The sequence below is a fragment of the Chelonia mydas genome, chromosome 26 (assembly GCF_015237465.2).
Source record: "Chelonia mydas isolate rCheMyd1 chromosome 26, rCheMyd1.pri.v2, whole genome shotgun sequence".
NCBI lineage: Eukaryota > Metazoa > Chordata > Testudines > Cheloniidae > Chelonia > Chelonia mydas.
Window position 1 is genome coordinate 11077167 of NC_057859.1, and position 25983 is coordinate 11103149.

A 25983-nucleotide genomic window follows, 5' to 3' on the forward strand; every position below is an offset into this window, starting at 1 on the left:
TAAACTCTCCATAAGCCGAGAATGGTTCTTACAGCCCTCCACTCCCAATTATGCTTTCCAATCACACACTTGCATGTAGAGAGAAGGCAACACACACATTAAATAGAGCAGGCACAACGTTCCATGCAAGTGGTTACTGTTACAAATAGCCATATCTACTGTTTGAAAGTATTTAGAGATACTTTGGTATTACAATGTGTCATCAGTCTCACATTTACACCAGTGCAAATTTGCAGATGACACCAAGCTGGAAGGGGTTGCAAGGACTTGGAGGACAGGATTAGAATTCAAAATGACCATGATGAATTGGAGAGTTGATATGAAATCAACAAGATGAAATTCCAGTAAGGACACGTGCAAAGTACTACGCTTAGGAAGGAAAAATCAAACACACAGCTACAAAATGCAGAATAACTGGCTAGGTGGCAGTACAGCTGAAAAGGATCCGGGGTAGATAGAATATGAGCCAGCAATGTGCTGCAGTTGTGCAAAAGGCTAATCTCCTGGGATGTATTAACAGGAGTGTTGTATGTAAGACACAGGAGGTAGCTGTCCCACTCTACTTAGTACTGGTGAGACCTCAGCTGGACTCTCTCCAGTTTGTCCACCTTTCCTAAAGTGTGGAGCCCAGAATTGGATGCAGTACTACAGCTGAGGTGTCATCCGCAAATTTGCACTGGTGTAAATGGGAGAATAATTGCATACTGCAAAACCAAGGGAGGTTGTGGAATTCCCATCAGTGGAGGTTTTTAAGAACAGGTTGGACAAACACCCATCAGAGATGGTCTCTGGTCCTGCCTCAGCACCGGAGACTTGTTGAGGTCCCTTCCAGCCCTACATTACTGTGTTTCTGGGAAATCAGGAGAACTGCCAATGAAGCCAGCAGTTGCACTCAGTACCTAGCTGCCTCAGTTTAGCAGTATTAAGTGCATTCCCCTTAAGCAAATGGAAAGCAAGGCAATATTTATTTCAGCAACAGAAGGGACAGATTCAGTTCATTCAACCGTGAGAGAGTAAGTGGAGCAGAGCAGTGCTGAGCCAGCTCTGAAAGGCTGCACATTATAGAGGGAGAGAACTGTCACGGGAAACCAAAACTTCATTACAAATTGAGGTTTAAAACTCAGGTCAGCGCCTGTCAGGCTGGAAGAGAGAATTGGAACTGCATGTAGGACAGATCACTGTGACAGCTTATTATCAAAGGAGATGGGTGGCAAGGGTTTTAGTCGGATTACAGTTTGGAAATGTGATAAAAATAATGGTATGTATTTTTTTTAATTTTTTAATTTTTGCCTCTAGGAGACTTGATCTTTAACTCATTCGATGGAATGGAGACAGAAAGCATTTGCCAAGTGAGTTCTTCAGCACTTTTCTCTTACTAAGAAACCATTGGCAAGACAGGACAAGAGAAGCTTGTTAAAAATTTACAATCTGTGGTCCCACTTACTCAGGTCTAATTCCAATAGAGTCACTACACCAGAGCAGCTAGATCAGAATCAGGCCCCGTATTTGCAATTTAATATTGCATATCAGGTTTTTAAAGGTCAACACGAAACACAAAATTATATGTGACGACAGTGCCTAGGCACCCCCTGAGAACAGGTCATATTGCACTAGGTCATGAACCAACAGAAAGAGATGCCCCAAAGAATTTATAGACCATCAGTGCCATGTGGATGCAGGGACCTTAATGGATGACTCCAGCCAGGGCAGATGTTCCCATTGCAGACCTGGGGGACAGTGTGGGGAGGCATTGTCTGTGGCTCATTTAGAATGATCTTGTCCACCTCTGTGACAACTTGATGCCCGGAGTTGCTGATGTTACATTGCTTTGATGGCACCATGTCAGGATTTGAAGGCACGCTCTGGGAATGTTTGCCTTAATGTTAGATAGCTCAAGCTGACACCCGTTCTTGAAAGGACAGCTTGTTTCTCTTTTTGAAGATGAATTGAGTAGTGTGGGAAGGTATTTTCCCCCATTCTGTAATGGTAGGGCTCGGTAACCAGTAGTAGGAAGTAGTTGTGGTTTTCGTCACCTTTTGATGCATTTCCTGGTGCCCTTTAGTAGCTCAGTGACATACTTTGCACACCTATAATGGCTTTCGTCCGAAGTCCTTGAATGAGTGACAAAAGTGGGGAAGCTCCATGGCCTGTCTTATCCAGGACTGGATGATCACAGTGCACCCTTCTGGCCCTGGAAACTGGGAATCATCCCCATTTGACAGAGAGAGAGAGAGACAGGTGCACATTGTCAGAAGTGGCTATCGATTCTGGTGCCTGGTTTTTTTGGGTGTCCATCTTAAAGTCTGCGGCAGAGCCAGGAACATAAAAATGGTCATAGTGGATCAGACCAATGGTCCATCTAGCCCAGCATCCCGTCCTTCAACAGTGGCCAGTGCCAGATGCTTCAGAGGGAATAAACAGAACAGTGCAATTATCAAGTGATTCATCCCACATTGTCCAGTCCCAGCTTCTGAGAGTCACATGTTTAGGGATGCTCGGAGCATGGGGTTGCATCCCTGACCATCTTCGCTTATCACCATTGATAGACCTAACCTTCATAAACTGATCAAATTCTTTTTAAAACCCCTTTATACTTTTGACCTTCACAACATCCCCTGGCAACGAGTTCCATAGGTTAACTGAGCATTGTGTGACCCCTGTTTTGTGTCTTTTTTGTGTTTTGTGGAGGGGTAAATGACACATCCCTATTCACTTTCTCCACACCATTCATGATGTTATAATCATTTCTGTTGACATTCACTGTGCTTTTTCCAATTCTAATGTATCTTTTTTGAGATGGGGCGACTGGAACTGCATGCGGTATTCAAGGTCTGGGCGTACCGTGGGTTTGTATAGAGACATTATGATATTTTTTGTTGTATTATCTCTCTCTTTCCCAATGGTTTCTAACATTCTGTTCGCTTTTTTGACTGCTGCTGCACATTGAGCAGATGTTTTCAGAGGACTATCCAAGGTCTCTTTCTTGTATGGTAACGGCTAATTTAAACCACATCATTTTGTCTGTATTGTTAGGATTATGTTTTCTACTGTGCATGACTTTGCACCAATCAGCATGGAAATAAATAAGCAATTAAATCCATATTTCCTTAGTCCTAGTATAGTGCCTTAACTACAAGACCAGCCTTCCAGTCAGCTCCCATTCCCACATCTTATGGATTTGACATAAGGCTGCTGGCTTTGATACAGTTTTCCTGAAACACAAGCAGTGGGAATCATTGCAAATACTGCAGTATGGGATCGCCTATGTTTCTACCACAGCAAAAGTATAATGCTTCTTTTTTTAATGGCAAGCAATGCACTAATGAGAAAAGGAAATGGCTGTAAACCATTTTTAAAGCCTGTGATGAAGTGGCAACTGTATAGTACTAGAACCAGCACATTTAGAAACTGTACAGCCACTTTTTATTTTTCTCTTGGAGAGCTGCGTTCTGTACGTTTAAATTTAAATGAGACTGCAGCCAGGTTGCCGAGAGTGGATCTGAACTCTGCTGGCTCTGAAGCCAAGCTTAATCTTCAGCCATGGGGAACTAGGTTGCCAAAGAAACAGAGAGTGACTTCTTTCTCTTTTTCTGGAGGTTATAGATTAAATGCATCCCAAACTTGTGAGACAATTCTTGCCCTGTTGTAACCTCAAGACTCACACTAAAGTCAATAGAACTATGCTGATCGACACCAGCTAAGGATCTAAACCATGAGCAGCAGTACAGGTTCCCTGTGTAATCATACCAGTGACAGTCACATTAGGATGTGCCAGAGAAATCTGACAGTATCAGATCAGAGTAGGTGGAGGTGGGAAAATTCTGTTAGATTTACTGAGTGCAATCCACGATCAAGAAAAGCTGTAGGGCCAGATTGACCAAGGTATTTAGGCACTTAAAGATACAGAGAGATACTTAGGGGGATTTCACAAATGCCAAAGCAGGTTAGGTGCCTAACCCCCATTGACTTGGGGGATATTTCTACTGGCTGCTTTTATGACAGTTAGAGGTTGCCCCAAACCCTGGATCCAAATACCCCCAGACTTTGGAGAAAGGTCCACATTAAAATAAAACAGAGCCTTTGGAGATACAGCACCTGAGTCTCTTTGCTACCATCATACCACTGAAGAAGATAGACTTACACTGTTGTGAGACTAATGTGAGAGAACCATCGGAACTGGGCTCATCTAAAATTAATAACTTTGTACATTAAATTGCTAATCACTGGGCTAACAAACAGGGAGTGGGCATAGTCAGTCCTGTAGTGCCAAGCATCATGCAGCATTCCCAGGACACGCTGTCATGAATTAAGCAAGCTCTGTGCATTCTGGATCTGTAATTAGAAGTATTTTGATACAGTCCTTTAATGGGGAGGCTTTGTTCAGTGAAAATTGTTTGGCTGCTTAACTGGTTAAATGCGATTATCGCATTAAGTCAACATAGTTTCAGGCCACATTCGCTTTCTACTGTAAGTCAAACACTGTGTGTGTGAGTCATAGGAGCATAGCATAAAATGTGTCTAAATGGATTAATTATTTTACTTGCTACCAGAGGGCAGCAATAATTTGCTCTAACAGCCTTTTATATACCTGGACCTTTCTGAGAGCTGTGGAGCTATTCAGCCAATTCACCGTGACGTCTAAACTCTTTGGAGACAGGGCTGCCTCTTATACAGTGCAAAGCACAATGGGACTCAGCCTGAGTGGGGCCTGTAACGTAGCCACTCGTGCTCTGCTGATTCAGAACAGGTAGGTCCTATTAGATCCAACTTGAGTGCCTAAAACAGTTTCTCTTTCCAAAGCAGAAGGAGGAAGGGACCAGGATAGAGGAGGTCCTGCACGGGAAACTTTTGAGGAACAGTCAAGCGCTGATGAAAGCTTAGGTGTATCTTGATAGGTTAATGGAGCGTGTATGTGCTGTGCTAGAAGAATGGGAACACATACTTGCTTTAGCTGTCCATGTGCTCTTTAAGCTGAGGCTTTTAAAGCTGGTGGAACAATGTTCCAACACAAACTTTGCCAACTCCTCGACAAAATCTGGACCTGCGGAGAAATTCCACCTGACCTGAAGAAGGCCAACATTGTTATGATATTCAAGAAAGGGGACGCATTTTTGTGCGGGAACTATAGAGGTATTGCTTTCCTCTCCATTGCAGGGAAGATTCTTGCCCGGATCCTAGTCAACGGCCTCCTCCCCCTTGCTGAGGAACTCTTCCCCAAATCACAGTGTGGCTTCAGGCCATCTCGTGGCACAACTGACATGATCTTCGTGGCACAACAGATTCAGGAAAAGTCAGAGAGCAACACCAGGAACTGTCCATGGCATTCATTGATCTAACCAAGGCCTTTCACTCTCTATCGATCATGATGCCCTACGGAAGGTGCTGTGTAGTGTCTGTCCACAGAAATTCATTTCCATCATCAGACTACTCCATGATGGGATGACTGCCACCATTGGCTCAGAGACTGAATCACAGAATCGTGGAATATCAGGGTTGGAAGGGACCTCGGGAGGTATCTAGTCCAACCCCCTGCTCAGAGCAGGACCAATCCCCAACTAAATCATCCCAGCCAGGGCTTTGTCAAGCCTAACCTTGAAAACCTCTAAGGAAGGAGATTCCACCACCTCCCTAGGTAACGCACCACACCAGACACCAAGCCACAGCTCACTTTGAGGAGAACAGACGTGCTCATGAGACACAGACGTGACAAAGGAGGAAAGAAGGGGCACAACACTCCAGCCAACAACTATGTCTCCTCCAAGATTACACCTGTCACTTCTGTGGGAAAATCTGCAGGGCAAGAATTGGGCTCGTCAGCCACTTAAAAACTCACCATGAACCCCTTGGCAGACATCTTTGGCTTTCCCTCGATGCGAGGATGAAGCACCTTAAGGACCAACTTGTAACATTCATGAACAGCCCCTCCCTGTGGGTGGCATGAAGCTGTACTGCCCCAGGGTGATCTTCAGGAGGGATGATGCCACCAGCAAGCCGAACACCTCCTAGAGACACTTAGAGCTCTAGGAGAGCATGCCTGCTGTACCAGCTACACCTACACTATGAGCTAAGACTGGGATTCCCAGCTCGCAGAGGCAAACGCATACTAGCTCTCATGTATAATCATGTAGCTGGGGGCACCATGGGCCTTAGAAGGATGTAGTGTGCCCTGGTGTCTTGGCAAGTGTGTAGTGGAGGTGGGCATTGTGGTCCCACCCCTTTTTTCAGAGCAGTCCTTGTACTCAGGGGAGTTCAGAGATTGCAATAGGGCAGGTGCATGAAGGCTCCACCCCACTTTTTTCATGGAGGCTGGGTGCAATCTGTCCCGAGTTAAGGGTTCTTTTGGAAATGCCCCTCAATCATCTGCTAGTAGGTAGAGCTGGTTGAAAATTTCCCATGGAAAAAAAATGATGCGATGAATGTGGGAATGTGTCAATTCTACTGAAATTTCATTTAGGGGAAAAAACCGTAACGTTTTCCTTTTTTTCCATTTTGAAATGACTTTTTAGCATCGACTGTAATATTTATATGATCATTTATATCATTTTTATAATGCACTATAAAAAGTCTCCTTCGAAGCAAAATGTTTTGCTGATGTCGAAACAAAATGATTCAACTGACCCCAAAAGCAATCACTGGGATGACTTCACCTTGTGGGAGACACCGAATGTTGACATCTAATTCTGATTTGGAATGAAAGCAAATGTTTAAAGTGTTGAGATTCCTGACTTAGCACAGCTCTGCTGCTAGGACTGTTTGTTGGAGTTTACCTGCAGCTGCTCGGGAGCTCCCTCGGGCCACGTGCACTGTACAGCTAACGTTAATAGCTGGGACAAGTACGTGGAACCGGGAGGAACAGAAGTATTACTCTGTGCATTGTTCTGAGCAGGGCAGTGGACCAGGCACCCCAATGACACAGCCACGTACTCTTGCCCCCAAAATAACAATCAGTGTTACCAGCAGAGAATCTTGTTGACCAAGTTGCAGCAGGTAGCAAATATCTATTTCCCCAAGCACTGTATAAATAGCATACTTTCAACCCAGTGTGTGATTCAGGGCTGGGAAGCAGCACAAGAGATAAGGTTATTAACCTCTGTGTTCTCCATAAAACTCAGAGCCCTCACTGTATACTTATGTACCTTACAGGTTCTTTTCTAAATGCAGGGGATCATGTGCAATTAGCCGAGGCTCTGAAGAAACAGGGCAAATGCTGCAGAAGCAGGGACTGGATCCTGAGCACAGTTACGCCTTTGTAAATCCAGAATCTTCCCACCGCCTCTGCAGTTGCACCCGCCCTTAATCCCTAGCCTCAAACACTTAATGAAACACCTGTTCTTCACTTTTAGTAGTAACAAGATAACCTGAGGGAGGAAGAAGAGGGGTGAATCACATATTGAATTTTCACTGAACTTCTGCAAAATACTTTAGAGCCAGATTCTCTGCTTGTGTAAATCAGTATAGCTCCAGGGAGCTCAGCTGACCTAAGCTGATTTGTACCTGCTGAGGGTCTTGCTTTTCCTGATCTCAAATAAACATCTTTATGGGAGCCACCTTCAAGTGTCGTTACACTCCACAGGTATTACCATTCCTATAAACTGTACCCTGTCTTCCCTGCCAAGTTCATGAAAAACTAACCCCAAGATCCTGGTTTTATCCTTTCCCCTCCTTTACCTTTTGTTATCCTTAGTCTCCTCTGTCCATTACATCCAGCTAAATTTGCTAAAGTGCATTCTTCGAGCAGGTTTATGAAAGGGTTTAGCATGGAAATATACATTGCAACAAAACCCACATGGCTGAGAAGCTGGATGACTTTCAACTCCTCAGTGTCAATTTAAAACACACACAGAGAGAGTGAGAGAGAGAGAGAGAGAATGAGACACAGAGGTGCTGTGTTGAGAGCTGCTAGCACAAAGATTGTTTCCGCCAGAAAGCTGTTTTTTAAAAAAAAAGTTATCTGGTTTCAGACAGTTAGATTGTAAGCTCTTTGTGGCAGGGACTGTCTATGACTATGTTATCACAATGCCTAGCATCATAGGACCCAGTTTTTAGTTGGTCCCTGGGCATTATAGTAATTTATATTAATAATGGCTTAAAGTTGAGCACATGCAGAAGGTTTGCTGGATCTGGGCCTGTATGAGTGTGTCCGCACTGCAGCTGGGCATGAACCTCCCAGGCCGGTAAAGAGACTTGGGGCTGACAGGACTCAAGCATAGGATGGAGCATTTCCACGTCCTTGCTGCTTTCTGGGGAGTGGCAGCCAGCAGAGCGGCTAGGGAGCAAGTCAGCCCTGTTGACGGCCTGATGCTGGGCAGGGGGTATCTGGTGGGGAGTCGTTGGGGAGCAGGCCAGCCCCTATGGTTGCCTCTTGCACTCCACTCCGAATGCTGGGTCAGTGGCAGCAGGAGGCAGCTGGGGGCAGCGTGTCCAGTCTGGTGGGGATTGTGGCTTGGCTGCGAGGTGAGGGAGACTGGCTGGAGCTGCAGGAGGAGGTGGCATGTTGGGGAAATAAGGGGGTTGGGTAGTGCCAGGCTGGGGGGGCCGCACAGCATGCACGGGCATGGGTCTCCAAGGGGCAGTGTTGAAAAAAGTTAGGGAATCTCTGCTTTAGAGCTGTCCTCGGTGTACATCATTTGTTCTAACTGTGCACTGGAAATTTGAATTGTACTCTTGTCTTCCATCTCCTGTTCTCAGGCAGTTTTCCCTGTGTGCTGTTTATGGTTTTGCTTCTTTTGTTCCTTTTTGTATTTGAGTGGGAAAAAAATTAAAAGATGAAATAAAAACACATTGTCAGTGTACAAGGGAAAAAACCCTCTGACAGAGTGGAGAATTATGAGTGCTGATAATATTGTAACTATAAATTCATAATAACCTGTATTATAACCTGTAAATCATAATAACCTGTATTCATAATAACCTGTATGGGGCGGGAGGGATAGCTCAGTGGTTTGAGCTTTGGCCTGCTAAACCTGGGGTTGTGAGTTCAATCCTTAAGGGGGCCATTTAGGGATATGGGGCAAAAATTGGGGATTGGTTCTGCTTTGAGCAGTGGGTTGGACTAGATGACCTCCTGAGGTCCCTTCCAACCCTGAGATTCTATGTATATCTTTGGCACCTTTTGTTACCTATCTCTGAGAGTTTTGAAAACAATTAATGGTGTTATCATAGCATCTGGGGGCCTTAGTTATGGATCAGGACTCTGTTGCACTAGGTATTGTACAAACAAAACAGAAGACCTTCCCTGATCCAAAGAGCTTACAACCTCAGTACAAGTCAAGAGACAACAGATGGGTGCAGACAAATGGGGGACCACAAGGAATCAAGACAATAGTGGCCAGCATGATAGGCAGTTAATTAAGTTTCACAACACCTCTGTGATGTAGAACTTTCCAGAGAGAGAAACTGAGGCACAGAGCAATTAAATAATGTACCCTTGGTCATATGGGGCCAGATTTCCAAAGATATTTAGATGCCTGAAGATGCAGAGAGGCACCTAGAGGGATTTACCTGAGCGACAGAGCAAGTTAGGCACCTAACTCCCCATGGATGGTCTTAAGTGCTTTTGAAAATTCCACTAGGTGCCCTTCTACATCTTTAGGCACCTAAATACTTTTGAAAATCTGGCTCATGGACCCTTCCACTCTCCCCCACAATCCAGCAAAGCCTTGTAGTACATATTTAACTTTAAGCACATGAGCAGAACCATCGACTTTACTGGCACTACTCCTGTGCTTAATGTTATAATAATCCCTAGCTCTTAAATAGCACTTTTCATCAGTAGGGCTCCAAATGATTTATAAAGGACGTTAGTGTCATTATCCCCATTTGTCAGAGGGGGAAACTGAGGTACAGAGCGGGGAAGTGACTTGCCAAGGTCACTCAGCAGGCCAGTGGCCAAGCTGGGAATAGAATCCCAGGGATCTTGATGCTCACTGCTGCGTTTCAGAGACTGGACTTCCACCCGGGCTGAAACATCTACACTGCTAATTTTAGCCCTGCAGCTCAAACCAGTTGACCCAGGCTCTGAGGCAGTGTGGGATTTTCTGTCCAGTGTAGACATACCCTTAGTGTAGGCAGGGATCCATTGCGTTTAAAAATGTGTTGGCTGATTGTGGGTCTCTGGAGTTAACCACGCTGAAACGCAACTATCCTTGTTCTCACAAAAGGCAAAATCGTATTTAACCTCATTATTTCAAATGGTTTAGTTAATGCATTTTCCCACTCCAGGTAAGGCCATGTTTTAAATGGGAGCCTTGGAAACAAAAGTGGATTGATCCTTTGCCCCAAAGGTTGAGTTAAATATGCCACAGAATAGAGGGTTAGAGACCACTCGTGCTGTCTGTCCTTACTCTGATATAACAGATTACAGTCTAAGTCTCTAATACTTTCAAAGTCTTTCAAAGTCTCTAATACTCCCCCTAAATTGGATTTCATGGCCGGAAATACCTTGGCCAGCAAAGCAATTTGCTGACAATTTTTTTTTCTTCAAATCACAAAGCGAGTCTGGTTCAAAGAGGATCAAAACGCTGGATAAAAAAACACTGCTCCCAGTCCAAAAGTACTAATCAGCTTCAACAGCTCAGATCTACAACCCCCCTGCATTTTACTCATGACCCTCCTCCTCTGGCCAATCCAAACATTTTAACTGATGCTCTCATCAAGCTGGGAAAGGTTCAGATAGAGTGAAGTTACTGTTGCCAGTATAGATTTTTACAGCCACTGTTGCCTCCAGGGAAACAAAAATATTATATTGGCAAAGATCAGATGGCTTATTTATTTGTATCAGTTTCCACTTTTAAAATGTCATGGAGATGCTCCGACATTTAAACCAATGTATAAAGGGCCTGATCCTACAATGTGTATCTCCCACTGACCTGAATTACAAGCAGGGGCAAGCTACCTAAAATAGACACACACAGGCTGTGTCTACACTACACTGTCACAGCTGCAGCTACACAGCCTAGACGCTTGCTTCAGCAATGCAACGTTTTCTTCCATCGCTGTAGTAAATCCACCCCCTCCAGAGACGGTAGCTAAGCTGATGGAAGAATTCTTCCTGCAACCTAGCGCTGTCTACACTAGAGCATAGGTACCCTTAATTATGTCTCTTGGGGCTGAGAATTTTTCACACCCCTGAGCGACGTAGCTAGGTCGGTCTGAGTTTTAGGTGTATACGAGGTCACAGACTGCAAAACTACTCTCACTGTTGCATCCCTTACAGTATCACCAGCCAGAGCAACACAAAGGCAAGGTGAACGCACAAAGAGGAAATAAACTAATCCAACGTCAGCAGCAATACGTGTGACCTGATGGCCACCTAACCTGGAGCTTAGTGACCTACCCCGAAAGAGTGCATTCTGAAGGTTCAGGGCCCTCTTATGGGCAATCTTTGCAGCTCCTCTTGGTAAATTCAATTCCAGGCATTTGTGTGAAACAGATTGATTGTCAGATGTGGGAGGTGGCTGGATGGGCTCAGGGCTCACCATTTACATGGCAGTGTTGGGCTCTGCAAATGCAAATCAGGGAAGACGCGGAGTCTGAGTTAGCTGGATGTAAAGTTGGGATAAAAGTTGGTGTTAACTTCTCCTAGCTTTGATGTGAAGAACAAAACACCCAGAGAATCTTCAGTAAAGTTGCTCGGAAAAGAGGAGGGAGGGGATTGTGATAATTTTCTCAGTTTCCCCCTTTTTATGACATTTTCCAAAATGTTGCCAGCTCATATTAAAAAAAAAAAAAAAAAAAAAAGGGTGGGGAAATCACAAAAATGTCATAGGTATTTTTTCTGATCGCAACCCCCTGCGCCACTAGTTTTGACATTTCAAAAAATTTCAAGCAGTTCTGATCTTAAGTGAGAGGATGGGGTATAAGTAGTGTTAGCTCATGGAAGTACCAGGACAGGAGGGATCCTGTGAACCATGAAGCTGTGCTTTGTTGGGAATTTGTGAAGTTTTTAAGAACAGGTTAGACTGACCCTGGTCAGGGATGGTCAGTGATACCCAGACCTCAGTGGTTCAGGAGCCAAATTAGCAATCAGCATTACCCAAAAGAACCACATTTGTGTGAATTCATTGTTTCATTTACCTATATATATTCATTCTCGCAGCAAAATGACTGATCCAATATTTTATCAAGGACAATTGGTTAATAACATAGCAGAAGCCTCCTGACTGGTTAATAACTTTGGTTAATAATTCAATCACAGAGTGTTTTAATACATGCTGCAAAGAACTGCAGGAGAGACATTAAAGAGCCACTTATGGCTCATAAGCCTCAGTCTGAGTATCACCGATCTAGGTATACTTAATTCGGCCTCAGCATGGGGGAGGGATGGACTTGATGACTTCTTGAGGTCCTTCCAGCCCTACATGTCTATGATTCCCTCAGCCTAAGAGCTAGTCTACACTAGAAAAATTATTCCAGTATAACTATGTCAGTTAGAGGTATGATTTTTTTACAGCTATAGCTAACCCAGTAAACACTCTAGTGTGGATGCATTTATGCCTGTATAAAAGTGCCTTATACCAGCATAGCTTATTCAGCTTATTTTCCTTCCTACGGAGGAATAGTTATACAGCTCTAAGGGCTTGTCTACATGGAAAGATAGCCCAAAATAGCTATTCTGCGTTGCCTCTCCTTATGGACACGCTATTCTGCACTGAGCGCCTTTGTTCGGTTTAGTTTAGTCCACTTTGGAATAGCTATTGTGCTTTAAATTCATACCCTAATTTATTCTGCATTACTTTCTCCATGGAGATAAGCCCTAAGAAAGAGAAGAGAAATATGAAGACCAAGAAGAAAATATATCATAACTGAAAGCAGCATTGTTCCTGCATCATCATTTTCCCCCAAAACATTTCTATAAAACATCTGCTGCTGCTTTAAAAAGATATTTCCCCTTGCTCAGCTGAACCTAGACAGAATATTTCAGAGGCACTAGACATTTTAAATTAGTCTATTTGGCCAACCAACCAAAAATAGCGTGTACTTTTAATATAATACCTGGGATTTGTATAAAATTAATTTCAGAGCCTCTGGATCTCTGGCTCAGCCCAATAATTAAATAAGTCAAACTTGAACTAATATTTATTGAATTAGGGCTCTTGAGTGGCGCTTAGTGCCAGAGCTGGGCTGGACGGGATATATTGCCTGAGACACTAGCTGGAGCCAACCTGAAGAGGTCAGGAGAAATAATAATGCCTTCCAGGGATGCTGGACCAGCTGCCTTTGCTACTCTTCTAGGGCTAGATTGTTTCCCAAGGACACCTTCTCAATTCCCTCCTTGCTGAAGGGGAAATAGTAGTTTTGCAAGCAGACTTTACCAGCAACAATTCTCTCTGTCTCTCTCACGCACACAGAGAAAACAAACTAATTACACGAGTGAACCCGTGCCAAAGAAAATGGGTCTCCCCTGGGGACGAAGTGGCTTTTTATGGGTTTCAGAAAAGATGTCACAAATTGTTCTCAGTGGGGACAAGATACAGTTTGGGAGAAGATTTACCAGTCGGGGAGGAATCAAAAGTAAGTTCTTTCATGAAAGAGTAGTTGCAATGCATGAGCTATAGCAAAACATCTGGTGTAGGCGGCTGAGGCTCAAGGCACTGCAGGTGTGCATCTTCACTGGGTGTGTGATAGGGCAGGAGGGGGAAGCAGATAGGAAGGGCGGAGAGTGTGTTCAGGCTGAAGAACTGATCAAGATGCTGAGCTTGGCATTCTGCGAAAGACAAGCTGAGCTACATCTCGCTGAGCTGCGGCCTTTCTTACAGTCACATCTCTTCCCTCTTTCAATGGCACTTGCCAGCGTAGTAGCCGAGTACCTTGCAAGGTTAAAGGTTCATCCTTTATTCTTAGAATATGGGACTCTCCTCTTCGGTTTCTCCCAGTGAGAGAGCTGGCGATTCGTTCTTTCTCAATTGGGGCAGGGCTATTTTCAGAATTCCTGACCGCTGGCAGCTCCCGTCGAAGCCGACATGCTTAGCAACCCTGACAAACGAGGCCCTGGGTATTATTGCTTGGGGAAACTTTAGTTGCAACAGATGTCTCGTGCCACATATCTTCAAGGCAGTGAAAATTGGGTTTGGCCTCTTTTCCTGCCAACGTATCATGCTCTGGCTGTCACGATTGGTGTCCTTTGAACTCTGAGGTCCCTTTTAAGACTCCCTTCTAATTACAACTATGCTAAGAGTTTTATAATAACTTGTATCATTGCAATAGGTATTGGAGAGAATCTAGATCAGTTAGAGAGTGGAATAGTTTCTCCAAGGGAATAATATTATTTTTGGTTTGCAGTTAGCTAGCACAGTGCAGGAGGGATTTGAGAGCACTTGGCAAATGTTAATTAATCTAGTCTCACAACACTGCTGTGAGAGACGGAGGTGGTATCCCGTTTTATAGAGGGGAGAATTGAAGCACAAAGATGTGACTTGACCTCACAAGGGGTGTGTTTCACCATTGCCCTGTGCCTTGTGCAGTTAAAATGCTGCCAGTCTGATTTGCTACTGTGTTACTCACTTTGCACAGGTGTGAATGACCCCCCAAAGTGTAGGGTAATAGTGGATTAGGCCCAGGAAGTCTGTGGTTAGGCAAATAACAGAACTCCTAGTCCTGTGCCTTACCTACCCTTCTTCTCAAGTGCTAGAAATGCCAACACTTGAGTCACTGAAAATCAGACTAGATAAATCATGAGATGGAACAGCTCTGCATGCCACAATCTACAGCTGGGCTCCCCAGATGGCACCAGAATAAGAGTTTCTGATTGTGGGAAATATAATTGATCCTCAGTCATTCTTCTTAGATATAAGGATCAGAGAGGATTTCCAGGACTTGCTCATTTAGAGCATTACTTGCGATGATTCAGATGAAACACCAGCTCCAGAAGCACATTTACCACCCTAAAAATGCACCTGGTTGGCATGATGAAACAGGAGAGAGTTGTGTTTCCACATATGAGCTGCATCACCTCATGTAGTAATAAACAGAGAACAAATTGGCTAGAAGCTACTTTCTGATGATGCACTCAGAGCAATAGGGAGAAAAAACTCGAAATTTGAATCAAATTATAGAAGAGAACAAGTACAGCCTGTGGACTTTCCAGCCTCAAATTTGGGGAAGAAGAGGTCTCTGCAGCCCTAGAGCCCCCTCCATTGGAGGACAGGAGCAGAGACCCCGACGGCAGGAGAACCTCCAGCCCAGCACATGGCCATTAAAGGAGCTTTTTGAGGAGCAATCCCCCATATGCGTAGGGAGTGCCGAAACTCAGAGAATGGATTCCTAGCATCCTGCCCCAGTGGTTCAGTTGTGTTTGGGGCCTTTCTGGACTGGAGGATGAGCAGGCAGCATGTGGGATACAATGGATGTTTTAAGATGTTCTCCTGAGACATGGTTTTCTTTAGGTTGTCTCCATTTTTTCCCCACTCCTGAATTCATATGAAAAGTGTGCATGTGTGTATATATCATATATATAGATACAGAGATCAATAAAATGCCTAGCTACACATACACACCAGATGGTTCTCTGGGGTAAACGGGCATTATACTATTGATTTCATTGGAGTACACTGATTTACCCTACCTGGGGATCTCACCCATATATCTTTTGTAGAGAAGGCCACAAAGCCCTGATTAAAACATAAGGATTCTGTGATATTTCTATGTGCCTTAAGGGATGAAGGAACTTATAATGAAAACAAGAGAAACTGTTTTGCCAGTTGCTAAAGAACAGATCATAGCACCGAGCATTATTACAGTTGAAACTACTGCACCATTGATCAAAGATATTAAAAGCGAGAGAAAACAGCGGAGTCTTTCTTCTGCAGCAGGAAACCTCGGCAAAAAGCTTGGCGCAGGTCACTTCAGCTTAAGATCAACACAAAGAAAACGTTCGGCAGAGAACTGAGGGAAAGAGGAGAAACCATTTAAAGCTGATGGATGGGACTTCAGGAAACACCAGAGAACAAAAGCATTCTTGAGCTGATACTGAGAATGTGGAATTCACTCCTGTGCAGAAGGCCAGCGTAAGGACTTAGGTGGTGCATAGATTTCTGTAGGGGGTTGAATTTCACCCACGGGGCTTTGCTATAGCTTGGGTGAGAAAGTGAGGAGCTCAGTCAAGGTATTATGCCTACACTGCAGCCAGGGGTCTAAAATGGCAGCTCATGTAGAAGTCCCTGTGCTAGCTGTACTTGCTAAAAATAGAAGTGAGGCTGCAGAAGTGCGGGCAGCAGTGTGGGCTGCACAAGTGAGTACGTACCTGGAGACCCAGGTGGGCTTATACAGCCAGGGTGTGGCATCTTCACGTCTATTGTTAGCGAGTTAGCCAGAGTAGAGCTGGCCTGGGTACATCGACATGGGCTGCCATTCAGACCCCCAACTGCAGTGTAGAGGTACCCTTCAAGTAGAGATGAGTGTACTGAGTTGGGCAGGGAAATACACAGGATGGCCTAAGTGGGAGTTCATAATTATTGCAATATAGGGCAAATATAACCAGTGGACCATGTCATGGTGATTAATCATTTTCCTTTTCGGAAAGGCAGCAATGGCAGAGAGCCATGTTAAACATGGAGCAAGTGCCTGGGGTTAGATGAACATTTTGTTAAAGTGCGAGTGGACAGCTTCTGTCTGTCTTCCTCACCCTGTGAACTGTGGGCTGAAGGACTTTTGGGGACGACTTCAATGGATGCTGCCCTAAACATTATGGCACAATTCAGCAAAACGTTTTTGGGCTTAAGTCCACTCCTTTCAGCAAAGCACTAAAGCGTGTGTCTTAAGTCCCATTGAAGTCAATTAAGCTAAAGGTTCAAAATGTGCTTATGCTCTTTGCTGAATGATGGACTGCTGAATTCAGGACTATGATAAGGACCCACATCTGAGGATTCCCTCTTCATGCTGATCAGCAGCCAAATTCTGTTGTCTCACCCATGTAAATAGTCCCATTAATTTAAATCCACACACCATCTTGGACTTTTCTTAATTATCTATCTTTAATCTGGTATTAAAAGAAAATATAAAAATAGAATATAGGCATATAGAAAAGTCGTACCAGTCTGTTACCATACCTGCAATGCTGCAAAGCCCTGGTGGCTTATCCAAAGGAAATATTGAGGGGATATTATTTTCAGCAAAATAAAACAGAAGTAACACCAAATAATTACATGGATCAGCAGGAAGCCCAGGGAGAAATCAAAAATCCTGACCATGTTGAAACAACTGCTAGAAATGGGGGAAGATTTGGCAAACAAGCAATGTAAATTAGTCATAGAGATCTATGCAACTCTAGGACAAGAACCTGAGACTAATTCTTGCTTGCCTTGTCATGGGTGTAAAATGTCGCCAGATCAGAATCATCCATTCATCACTCTGGTGAATGAATCAAACCCCAGAATAGAATAAAAAGATGTAGTGAGTTGCTCACATGGGCAGCAACTTAAAATGAAAGGTGAAAGTGAATGATGCATAAACATAAAATGTATCCTCACTTCCCATACTGCCTAGACAAAAGAAACGAATCCAGTTTTTCTCTCTGTGATACATCCCTGAAACAAAATGAGTGGAAAGATAACCAACACAGGCACTGTTTTGTGACCAGTTCTCCCACATTTGCACTGGAGTAAATCAGAAATAGCTCAGTTATGATCAGTGGAGTTGCAGAAGTAAACTCGTGTACGTCAGGCCTTTTAAGGCAATTTACATTGTCACTATTAAGCAGAGATGAACAGGGAACGTTGTGTCAAGGCATTCCCCAGGGATGACTGGCATCTTGGCCCAAAAGTGGGGATGAACTGGGGACCATGGACATGAGTATCTACTGGAGTGGCTGGGATTTTTTTGACTGCGTGTTTTTTCCATTGGAAAATGCCAATTTGTCAAAACAAGAACATACCTCTTTCCATCAATGTTCATGATGAAGGTTTCTCACATCCGGGATGGAATTTCTGTGGGGAAGGAGAGGGACCCCAGAATAGCTAATAGCCTGGTGGTGAGGGTATTGATGCAGGTTGTGGGGAGACACAGATTCAAGTCCCTGCTCTGTCTGATTTGGAGTTGCTCTAGTCATACACATGATCTTTCTGATTTGGAGCAGGGTCTTGAACCTGGGTCTCCTACCTCTTGGGTGAATGCCCTAAACATCAGTCTCTGAGTCTGCTCCAATGAATAGTTCATTATTTATACAAAGTGGAACAGCTCCAATAGGAGAGACTGACTTTCTACCCCAGTGGTTAAGGCTCTCACTGGGGATGTCAAAATTCTGCTTCAAGTTCCTGCTTCAAATCAGGCAGAGCTGGGACATAAACCTGTTTCTTCCGCATCCTGGGTGAATGCCCTACCACCAGGCTATGGGCTATTCTGAGCTTGCTGGGGTCTCTTCCCCCCTCTCACATTTTCTCCCATAACTTTCAAAAGGTCTCAGTTTTGTTCTGAATCAGAATGAAAACAGATCTCAAAAGCTCAGCATTGTTCATGAAATGGAATTCTTGTTTGCCAGCCAGCCCTAGCCTCTACAGCTGTAGCCAAAGAGCCAGGCTCTGTAGCTCTGGGCTTGTAACAGCCCATATCGTCTGTGGATCAGATACAGAGGAGTACATGTATAACACACTCTGGCTAATGAGTTACAATTGCAGAAATGATAGATGACCATTTCTTAACTCAAAAAGTTGTACAGCCAGCATGGGGGAACTCTTTATTAGATCTTGTCTTAACAGATAAAGAGAAACTGATTATAGAACTAAAAATCAACAGTAGTTTAGGTACAAATGATCATGACTTGATCACATTTATAACCTAACGAATATGCTCTAGGAAGTATTTTTAGGGAATTTCTATCCTTTGTGCTCTACAGGAGGTCAGACTCACAATGGAATATATGGGTATGTCTACACTACAAAATTAGGTCCATTTTATTTAAGTCGATATTGAGCCTCCAATTTAAGCAAGTTGATTTTGCATGTCCCCACTATGTTCATTGTGTTGGCAGAGCACATCCTCACTAGCAGGCTTGCATTGACTCACGGAGCACTGCACGGTGGGTAGCTATCCCACAGTGCACGTAGCCAAATGGAACGTTGGGTTGGGCTTGCAATGCTTCATGGGACCAAAACATTTGCACAGGTGGTTATGGGAACATGGCATTGGCCTCCCATGATGCACTTACTTCCCTTCCTCCCTGAACTCAACGGCAAACAAACCAAGCCTTTTTCACGCCTTTTTTCCTCAGCCTGGGTCACCCGCGCAGATGCCATAGCACGGCACGCATGGACCCCGCTCAGCAGTACACTGTTGTTGTGAGCATTACAAACACCTCGCACCTTATCCTGCAGTATTTACTCAGCCGGAGCAGGAGCTGCTGCGCAGAACAATGTGATGCCACGCAAGCAGCCCTGCTGGAAGCCCGGGAGCGGAGCAATTTGCAGATGGTGGCGACAGTCGTGCATCACCTTGACACAGTGGAATGCCGCTTCTGGGCCTGGGAAACAAGCACTGACTGGTGGGACCACCTACTTATGCAGCTATGGGATGATGAGAGGTGGCTGCGAAACTTTCGAACGCGCAACGCCACTTTCATGGACCTGTGCGAAGAGCTTTCTCCAGCCCTGAAGTGCAGCAATACTAAAAGGCGAGCTGCTGTGACAGTTGAGAAGCGAGTGGCGATAGCTCTGTGGAAGCTTTCAACGCCGGATTGCTACTGGTCAGTGGGGAACCAATTCAGAGTGGGTAAATCTACCTTGGGGTCTGCTGTGATCCAAGTTGCCAGGGCAATCAATAGACTTCTGCTAAGAAGGGTAGTGACTCTGGGCAACGTGCAGGACATAGTGAATGATTTTGCCGTGATGGGGTTCCCTAACTGTGGTGGGGCAATTGATGGAACATATGTCCCTATCTTGGCACCAGAGCACCTTGCCAAAGAGTACATAAACCAAAAGGGGTACTTCTCAATGGTGTTGCAAGCACTGGTGGATCACAGGGGCCACTTCACCAACATCAACGTGGGATGGTCGGAAAGGTGCATGACGCATGGATCTTTAGGAACTCCAGTCTGTTCAGAAAGTAGCAAGCAGGAACTTTCTTTCCAGACTACAGAATAATCACTGGTGATGTTGAAATGCCAATCGTGATCCTGGGAGACCCAGCCTACTCCTTGCTCCCATGGCTCATGAAGCCGTACACAGGCAGCCTGGACAGCAGCAAGGAGCGGTTCAACCATAGGCTGAGCAAGTGCAGAATGGTGGTGGAATGTGCCTTTGGATGTTTAAAAGCCCACTGGCATAGTTTGCTTACTAGGTTAGACCTCAGTGAAAGCAGTATCCCCATTCAGTGCCTTACTATCCCCACTGTTGTTGCTGCCTGCTGTGTGCTCCATAATATCTGTGAAACAAAGGGAGAAAAGTTTTCGGTGGGGTGGGGCATTAAGGTAGAGTGGCTGGCAGCCAGTTTTGAGCTGCAAGACACCAGGGCAATAAGAAGAGCACATCGAGGTGCGCTGCGTCTCTGTGAGACTTTGAAAACTAGTTTAATCAATGCCCCACGGTAATGTGACACTTATGTGTGTTGTTCCTTACCAAGCTGTCCCCTTCATTGCATTTAGTCCCCTGTAAACTATACCCCCACTAACCGTTGTGTGCTGAATTAATAAAGAGCCGTTTCTCCTCAATCCATTAATTTCTTTTATGCTCACAAACATAGAGAGATGTCAAAGAAAATTATGATAACCTAGGGCTAAGGGGCTGATAACACCGAGGTGGGAGTGGGGTAAAAGGGAGAAACAAGGACAACTTGCTTACAACTGCCCTGCAATAACAATCAAAAATGTGGGAATGGGCGCCTTCCGGTCCTTGTACCCTCCCCTGGAGTAGAGTGTAAGGGATACTGGACTTTCCTCCCATTGCCCCCGCATCCTAGGACATCTGGGAGAGGAGGATGTGGAACTTGGCGACAATGGCAGCAGGTTCAGCATAGGCTGCAGCGGGAAGCTAGCGTCTAGCTGCCTTTCTTGAACCTCAGCCAGATGCCTCAACATGTCTGTTTGCTCCTCATAATCCGCACCATTTCATTCTGCGTGTCACACTCATGTTCCCTGCATGCTCTCCTGTCCTTGTGGTCGTTGTGCAGGCTGTCGGGCAGTGCAGTCCTCCATGCCCTGAGCTCCATCTTGTCACTTTCGGAGGCACACATTAACTCCTTGAACATGTCCTCCTGAGTCTTCTTTTTCCGCCTTCTAATCAGGGAAAGTCTCTGTCCTGGTGTGGAGGATGCACCGACGGACAAGGTTTCAGCTGCAAAAAGTACAAAGCATAAGGGTAGCACTGACAGTGCATAAATTGTTTCTGGTGCAAGGCTAAATCTTTGTATAAAAAGTAACACCCCTCAATGCACTTTCCTGCAAGCCACAGTGTAACCACAACCACGGGCTACTGCAACAGTCGGTTTGCTGCTCCAGCCATAGTGAGTAAGGCCATGAGGCGGGGGGAAGAGATCTTGTGCTGCAGCTTTTAATAAGACATCCTTGGGATCAGTGGTTCCAACCTCAGCAGAGACCCCTTTCCCATAGCAACCAGGATGGTGCTTGAGGACAGGCACCAGTGAAAAGCCGCACAAATAGTTTCATTGTTACAAAAGCAGCCCTGGGTTGGGGTGGAAGGGAGACGAACAGGAAGTGTCACCCCCCGCCTTCTCTAAATGCTGGCTGCAATACGGGGTGATCCCTTCCAACCACAGCCAGGACAGATTCAGGAAAGCATGGTTGTGTGACCCAGAATTCACCAAACTTATCAAATTGTTTTCAGTTTAAGGGCTAGCATTTAAAACTTCCCCCGTTTCCCCTAGGTAACCATATGCAATATCACTCTCCTGAGGGTAACAGAGGCAGAAAGGGAGCAGATGCGGCAAGCATCTGGGTACAGACCTGGTCCTTATGCTGTAATGCTATGTGCCACAATGATGCCAGAAGAGTTAATACTGGAGTGGCGCGGGAAAGTGTAGTACCGTGGTGGACGAAATAAGGCAGGCCTTCCCAGAAACCTTCTTCAAAGGATTGCAGAGTACCTCCACGAAAGCTTCCTAGAGAGCTCCATGGAGGATTCCAGGGCCATCCCCGGGCACATAAATAGTCTTTTTCGGAGCGCACCCTCGGCGTAGCTGGAGTGGCCACCGATAACCACTATCCCATTTTTTAAATCAGATTCAACATTAAAGATAATATGTAACCCCAACAGTTTGATTGGAAATGTGTACTCACCAGAGGTGCCTTTCCCGGCATCACGCTCCACCGCCAACTGGTCCTGTGAGGGGGATGACTTCCAGAGTTTAAAAAAAGTTCTTGGCTTTCAGAGATAATGGATCCTCCACTTGCCTGCTGCGCATTCTCCTCATCCTCCTCTTTCTCGTCAACAATGCTCTCCTTGTTGTTGCCCGAGGTCGCCCGGGGCTCCTGCGAGGTCTACACAGAGTGTTTCAGGGTAGTGGTGGGGTCGCTGCCCAGAATCACATGCAGCTCCCCATAGAAGCGTCATGTCTGTGGCTCAGAACCAGAGCAGCTGTTCACCTCCCTTGTCTTCTGGTACGCTTGCTGAAGCTCCCTTATTTTCACACGGCACTGATGTGTGTCCTGGTGTAGCCCTTCTCCGCCATGCCCACCGCGATTTTGGCATAGATGTCAGCCTTTTTTCTGCTAGTTCGGAGCTCTGCCTGTATGGACTCTTCTCCCCACACAGCAATAAGATCCAGTGTCTCCTGTGTCCTCCAGGCTGGAGTGCGTTTTCAGCCTTGAGCATCCGTGGTCAGCTGTGCTGACAAGCTCTCCATGTCGATCAAACAGGAAATGAAAATTCAAAAGTTCCCCGGGCTTCAATGGGTGGGGGTTGTTTCCTGTGTACCTGGCAGAAGTCCAGTGGAGTTGAAAGTGCTCTCCGGAGCGGTCACAGCAGAGCACTGTGGGACACCTCCTGGAGGCCAATTCCTTCGAATTACACAGCACGGTGTCTACACTATCCCCATGTTGATGCGTGGCTGTCGACTGAAGCACGATGCCTCTCACGGAGGTGGAGTACAGAAGTCAACTTTACAAGCCCTTTAGGTCGGGAGAAGGGACTCGGTAGTGCAGACACATACATTATTAACTCGACCTAACACGGTATATGTCGACCTAACTTTGTAGTGTAGAGCAGGCCTATGAATCTAAGGGGATGCACTGGAGTCTGGTTTTAGTGATGACATCCTGTAGTGATTATTCAGTTACATATCTATCTAACTTTATGACTACTATTTTGCCCCTCAGTCCAACCAGTGGGGCATTCAGATTTTAACAGTCAGATTGGCCACATTTCCTCTGGTTTTCCCTCCTGCTTTCGGAGGGAAATACTTTTTGACAGTAAGCAGCAACTGAAAAGGTTATTGCTTGTGGGCATGCCACTTAGACCCAATAGCAATGTGACTGAACTCACTCTGTTCTTGCCTAATAAAAACTTCACTCTAGGGCCATTTGTGAAGATCCCAGTGTGATGTGTCTTGATGTATTGATTCAGTTATCATATTCTTGTCAAGCTCTAAGCGCATAGCTTGATTTCAGTGGGTATTAAACACCCTTTGACTAGTGTCCTGGTGATTTTTACTTCTCCTCTCTGAATGTCAGAGCATGCCACATTTTCTTTTGTATAACTCGGTAACACAATGGGGTTCTAATCTATAAATAGGGCTCACAGGCACTCTGGTAATACAAATAAATAATAATATAACAACACCAGAGCCACATACACGCAAATTTAAACAATAAAATGTGGATATTAGCATTGCCTTTCATACCCAGCATAAAGGGACACTCGTAACTCATTTGTGAGCCAATAACATGTTTTCCCAGTCTAAGTGACAGGTTCTGAATTGTAACTACAAAGAGAGACTCAGAAAACAATACAAGCTGACAAAGATAACAGAAAACAAAGAGGTGGAGATTGCAAATTGTTAGCAAAACATAAAACCATCTTGTGTGAGTTTATTGCATTTTTATTTTTTACAAGGTTATGAAGGTTCATTTTCTGCATGTGACCCTAATTTCTTTCAAAAACTGGAAATAGCCACAATTTATTGAGCTGTTCGCAACATGACAGTGTTGTGATAGAGTTTGCAAAAGCAATTACCGGAGTACAACTCCCTCCCACACCCAGAGGCTGATGGAATGATTTGTTAAGTGTGGAAGGATCTGAATTATTCCAACAGCTTTTAAAATGATTCCACTTACTCAGCTCAAGAGGAGGAGCAGCTGGTTTTGAAAGAACAAAGTATGGACATGGTCTATAACTTAGCCAGCTAGCTCGCTATAAGGCACGGGAGGGACGATTGGTTAGTGGGCTGTAGCCAACCTGTAGCAGATCTCAAGCCTTGGGGAAAGAATCATAGGACTGGAAGGGACCTCGAGAGGTCATCTCGTCCAGTCCCCTGCACTCAAGGCAGGACTAAGTATTCTAGACCATCCCTGACAGGTGTTTGTCCAACCTGCCCTTAAAAATCCTCAGTGATGGAGATTCCACAACCTCCCTAGGCAATTTATTCCAGTGCTTACCCACTCTGACAGTTAGGAAGTTTTTCCTAATGTCCAACCTAAACCTCCCTTGCTGCAATTTAAACCCATTGCTTCTTGTCCTATCCTCAGAGGTTAAGAACAATTTTTCTCCCTCCTCCTTGTAACAGCCTTTTATGTACTTGAAAGAAGAAAGGGGAAGGGTGGGAGTGAGCCCACTTGGGCAGACTTACCACCTAGCCACTCTGAGGAGACGTTCTGCAGGAGAGTGAAAGGGATGCAGAAGAAAGTGACCAGCAGGTCACTGCAGGCCAGGGAGCAGATGAAAATATTGGTGGCCGTTCTCATGGCTTTCCGCCGGATGATGATGTAGACCACCAGGCTGTTGCCCAGAAGAGCCAGCGCGAAGATGATGATGTAGAGCACCAGGAAGGTAACCTTGGCACTGGGAGGCAGCTCTGGGATGTAGACGAGGGGTTTGAGGCCGTAGGCGGCAATGAACTCTTCCCTGGTCATGTTGTGCTCCTCCAGGAGCCTGTTGAGCGCCTCCGGGCTCACGTTCAGCCTCCTCTCCATGGTGCTGGTCCCTGGTGGGAGCCCGGGGCATGGGGCGCTCACCCCGGAGCCTTGTCCTTGGTGCTGAACCCAGGCCCCCCGGCACCCAGCGCGCTCTCCAGGGTGCTGGAGCCTCGAGTCGCTGCGCTCCGGGCGCGCTCCACGGCGTGCGACTCCGGGCTCTGCTCACCGCGGGGCCCGGTCTGCAGCGCGGACTCCGGGGCTGGGCTCAGCCGCCGAACGCCGGGCCGGCGCGCTCTCCATGGTGCTGACCTCTGGGGCGGCTCCGTGCCCCAGCCCTGGCCGCTCCGCTCGGTCTGCGCTCCAGGCTGCCAAACGGCGCGCTCCGCGCAGCCAGCGAGCCCAGCGGCAAGCGCCCTGCCTTCTCCTCCAGGGACGCAGCGTGCGCGCTGGGATTGAAACAGCGCCTCCTGCCACTGCCCCCTGGGCAAGAACAATGACCGTGTCCGGCGAAGACGAGCTCCTGAGCAGCCGCAGCTTGCTAGGGAGTTGTCCTGCCGGCCTCGGCACTGTCTGGGTGCTCTGCAGCCCGCTTTGCTCTGTCTCTGTGCGTCTCTCTCTCCTTTAGTAGCCTCGCTGCTGAGATCTGAAGAGGTGAGGGATGGCTTATCACTCCAGTTCTGGCAGAGCAGTTTCTCTCTTCCTCCCAGGAATAGGGAGATACAGGGGAAGCCGCATTCCCATCCCTAAACAGAAATTGCTGCATGACACATTCCCATGGTATTTCCATGCGCCGTGGGCTGATTGGTAAATTGGTGGCACCAGGGGCCCCTCTGGAGACACACAAGTCAGAGGAGCAGGCAGTCAGTGAGTTCCGCACCTTCCCGGGGGCAGTGGGGTTGGGCTTCAGCCCTGGGGTGGCCGGTGGCAGGCTCCAGCCACGGGGCTTTGGGCTCTGTCCCCTGGCTGTGTGG

At 45.9% G+C, this 25983-nt stretch overlaps 1 protein-coding gene across 1 annotated transcript in view; it reads right to left on the minus strand.

The window, feature by feature from the left end:
* The window catches only part of LOC102947610 (pyroglutamylated RF-amide peptide receptor), an 85132-nt gene extending 59860 nt beyond the window's left edge, over window positions 1-25272 (minus strand). The window contains exon 1 of the mRNA XM_007065488.3: window positions 24727-25272. Coding sequence (XP_007065550.1) covers window positions 24727-25069 — 343 coding nt within the window. The 5' untranslated portion in view covers window positions 25070-25272. The remainder of the gene's footprint in view (window positions 1-24726) is intronic.
* Between the last annotated feature and the right edge of the window lie 711 nt (window positions 25273-25983).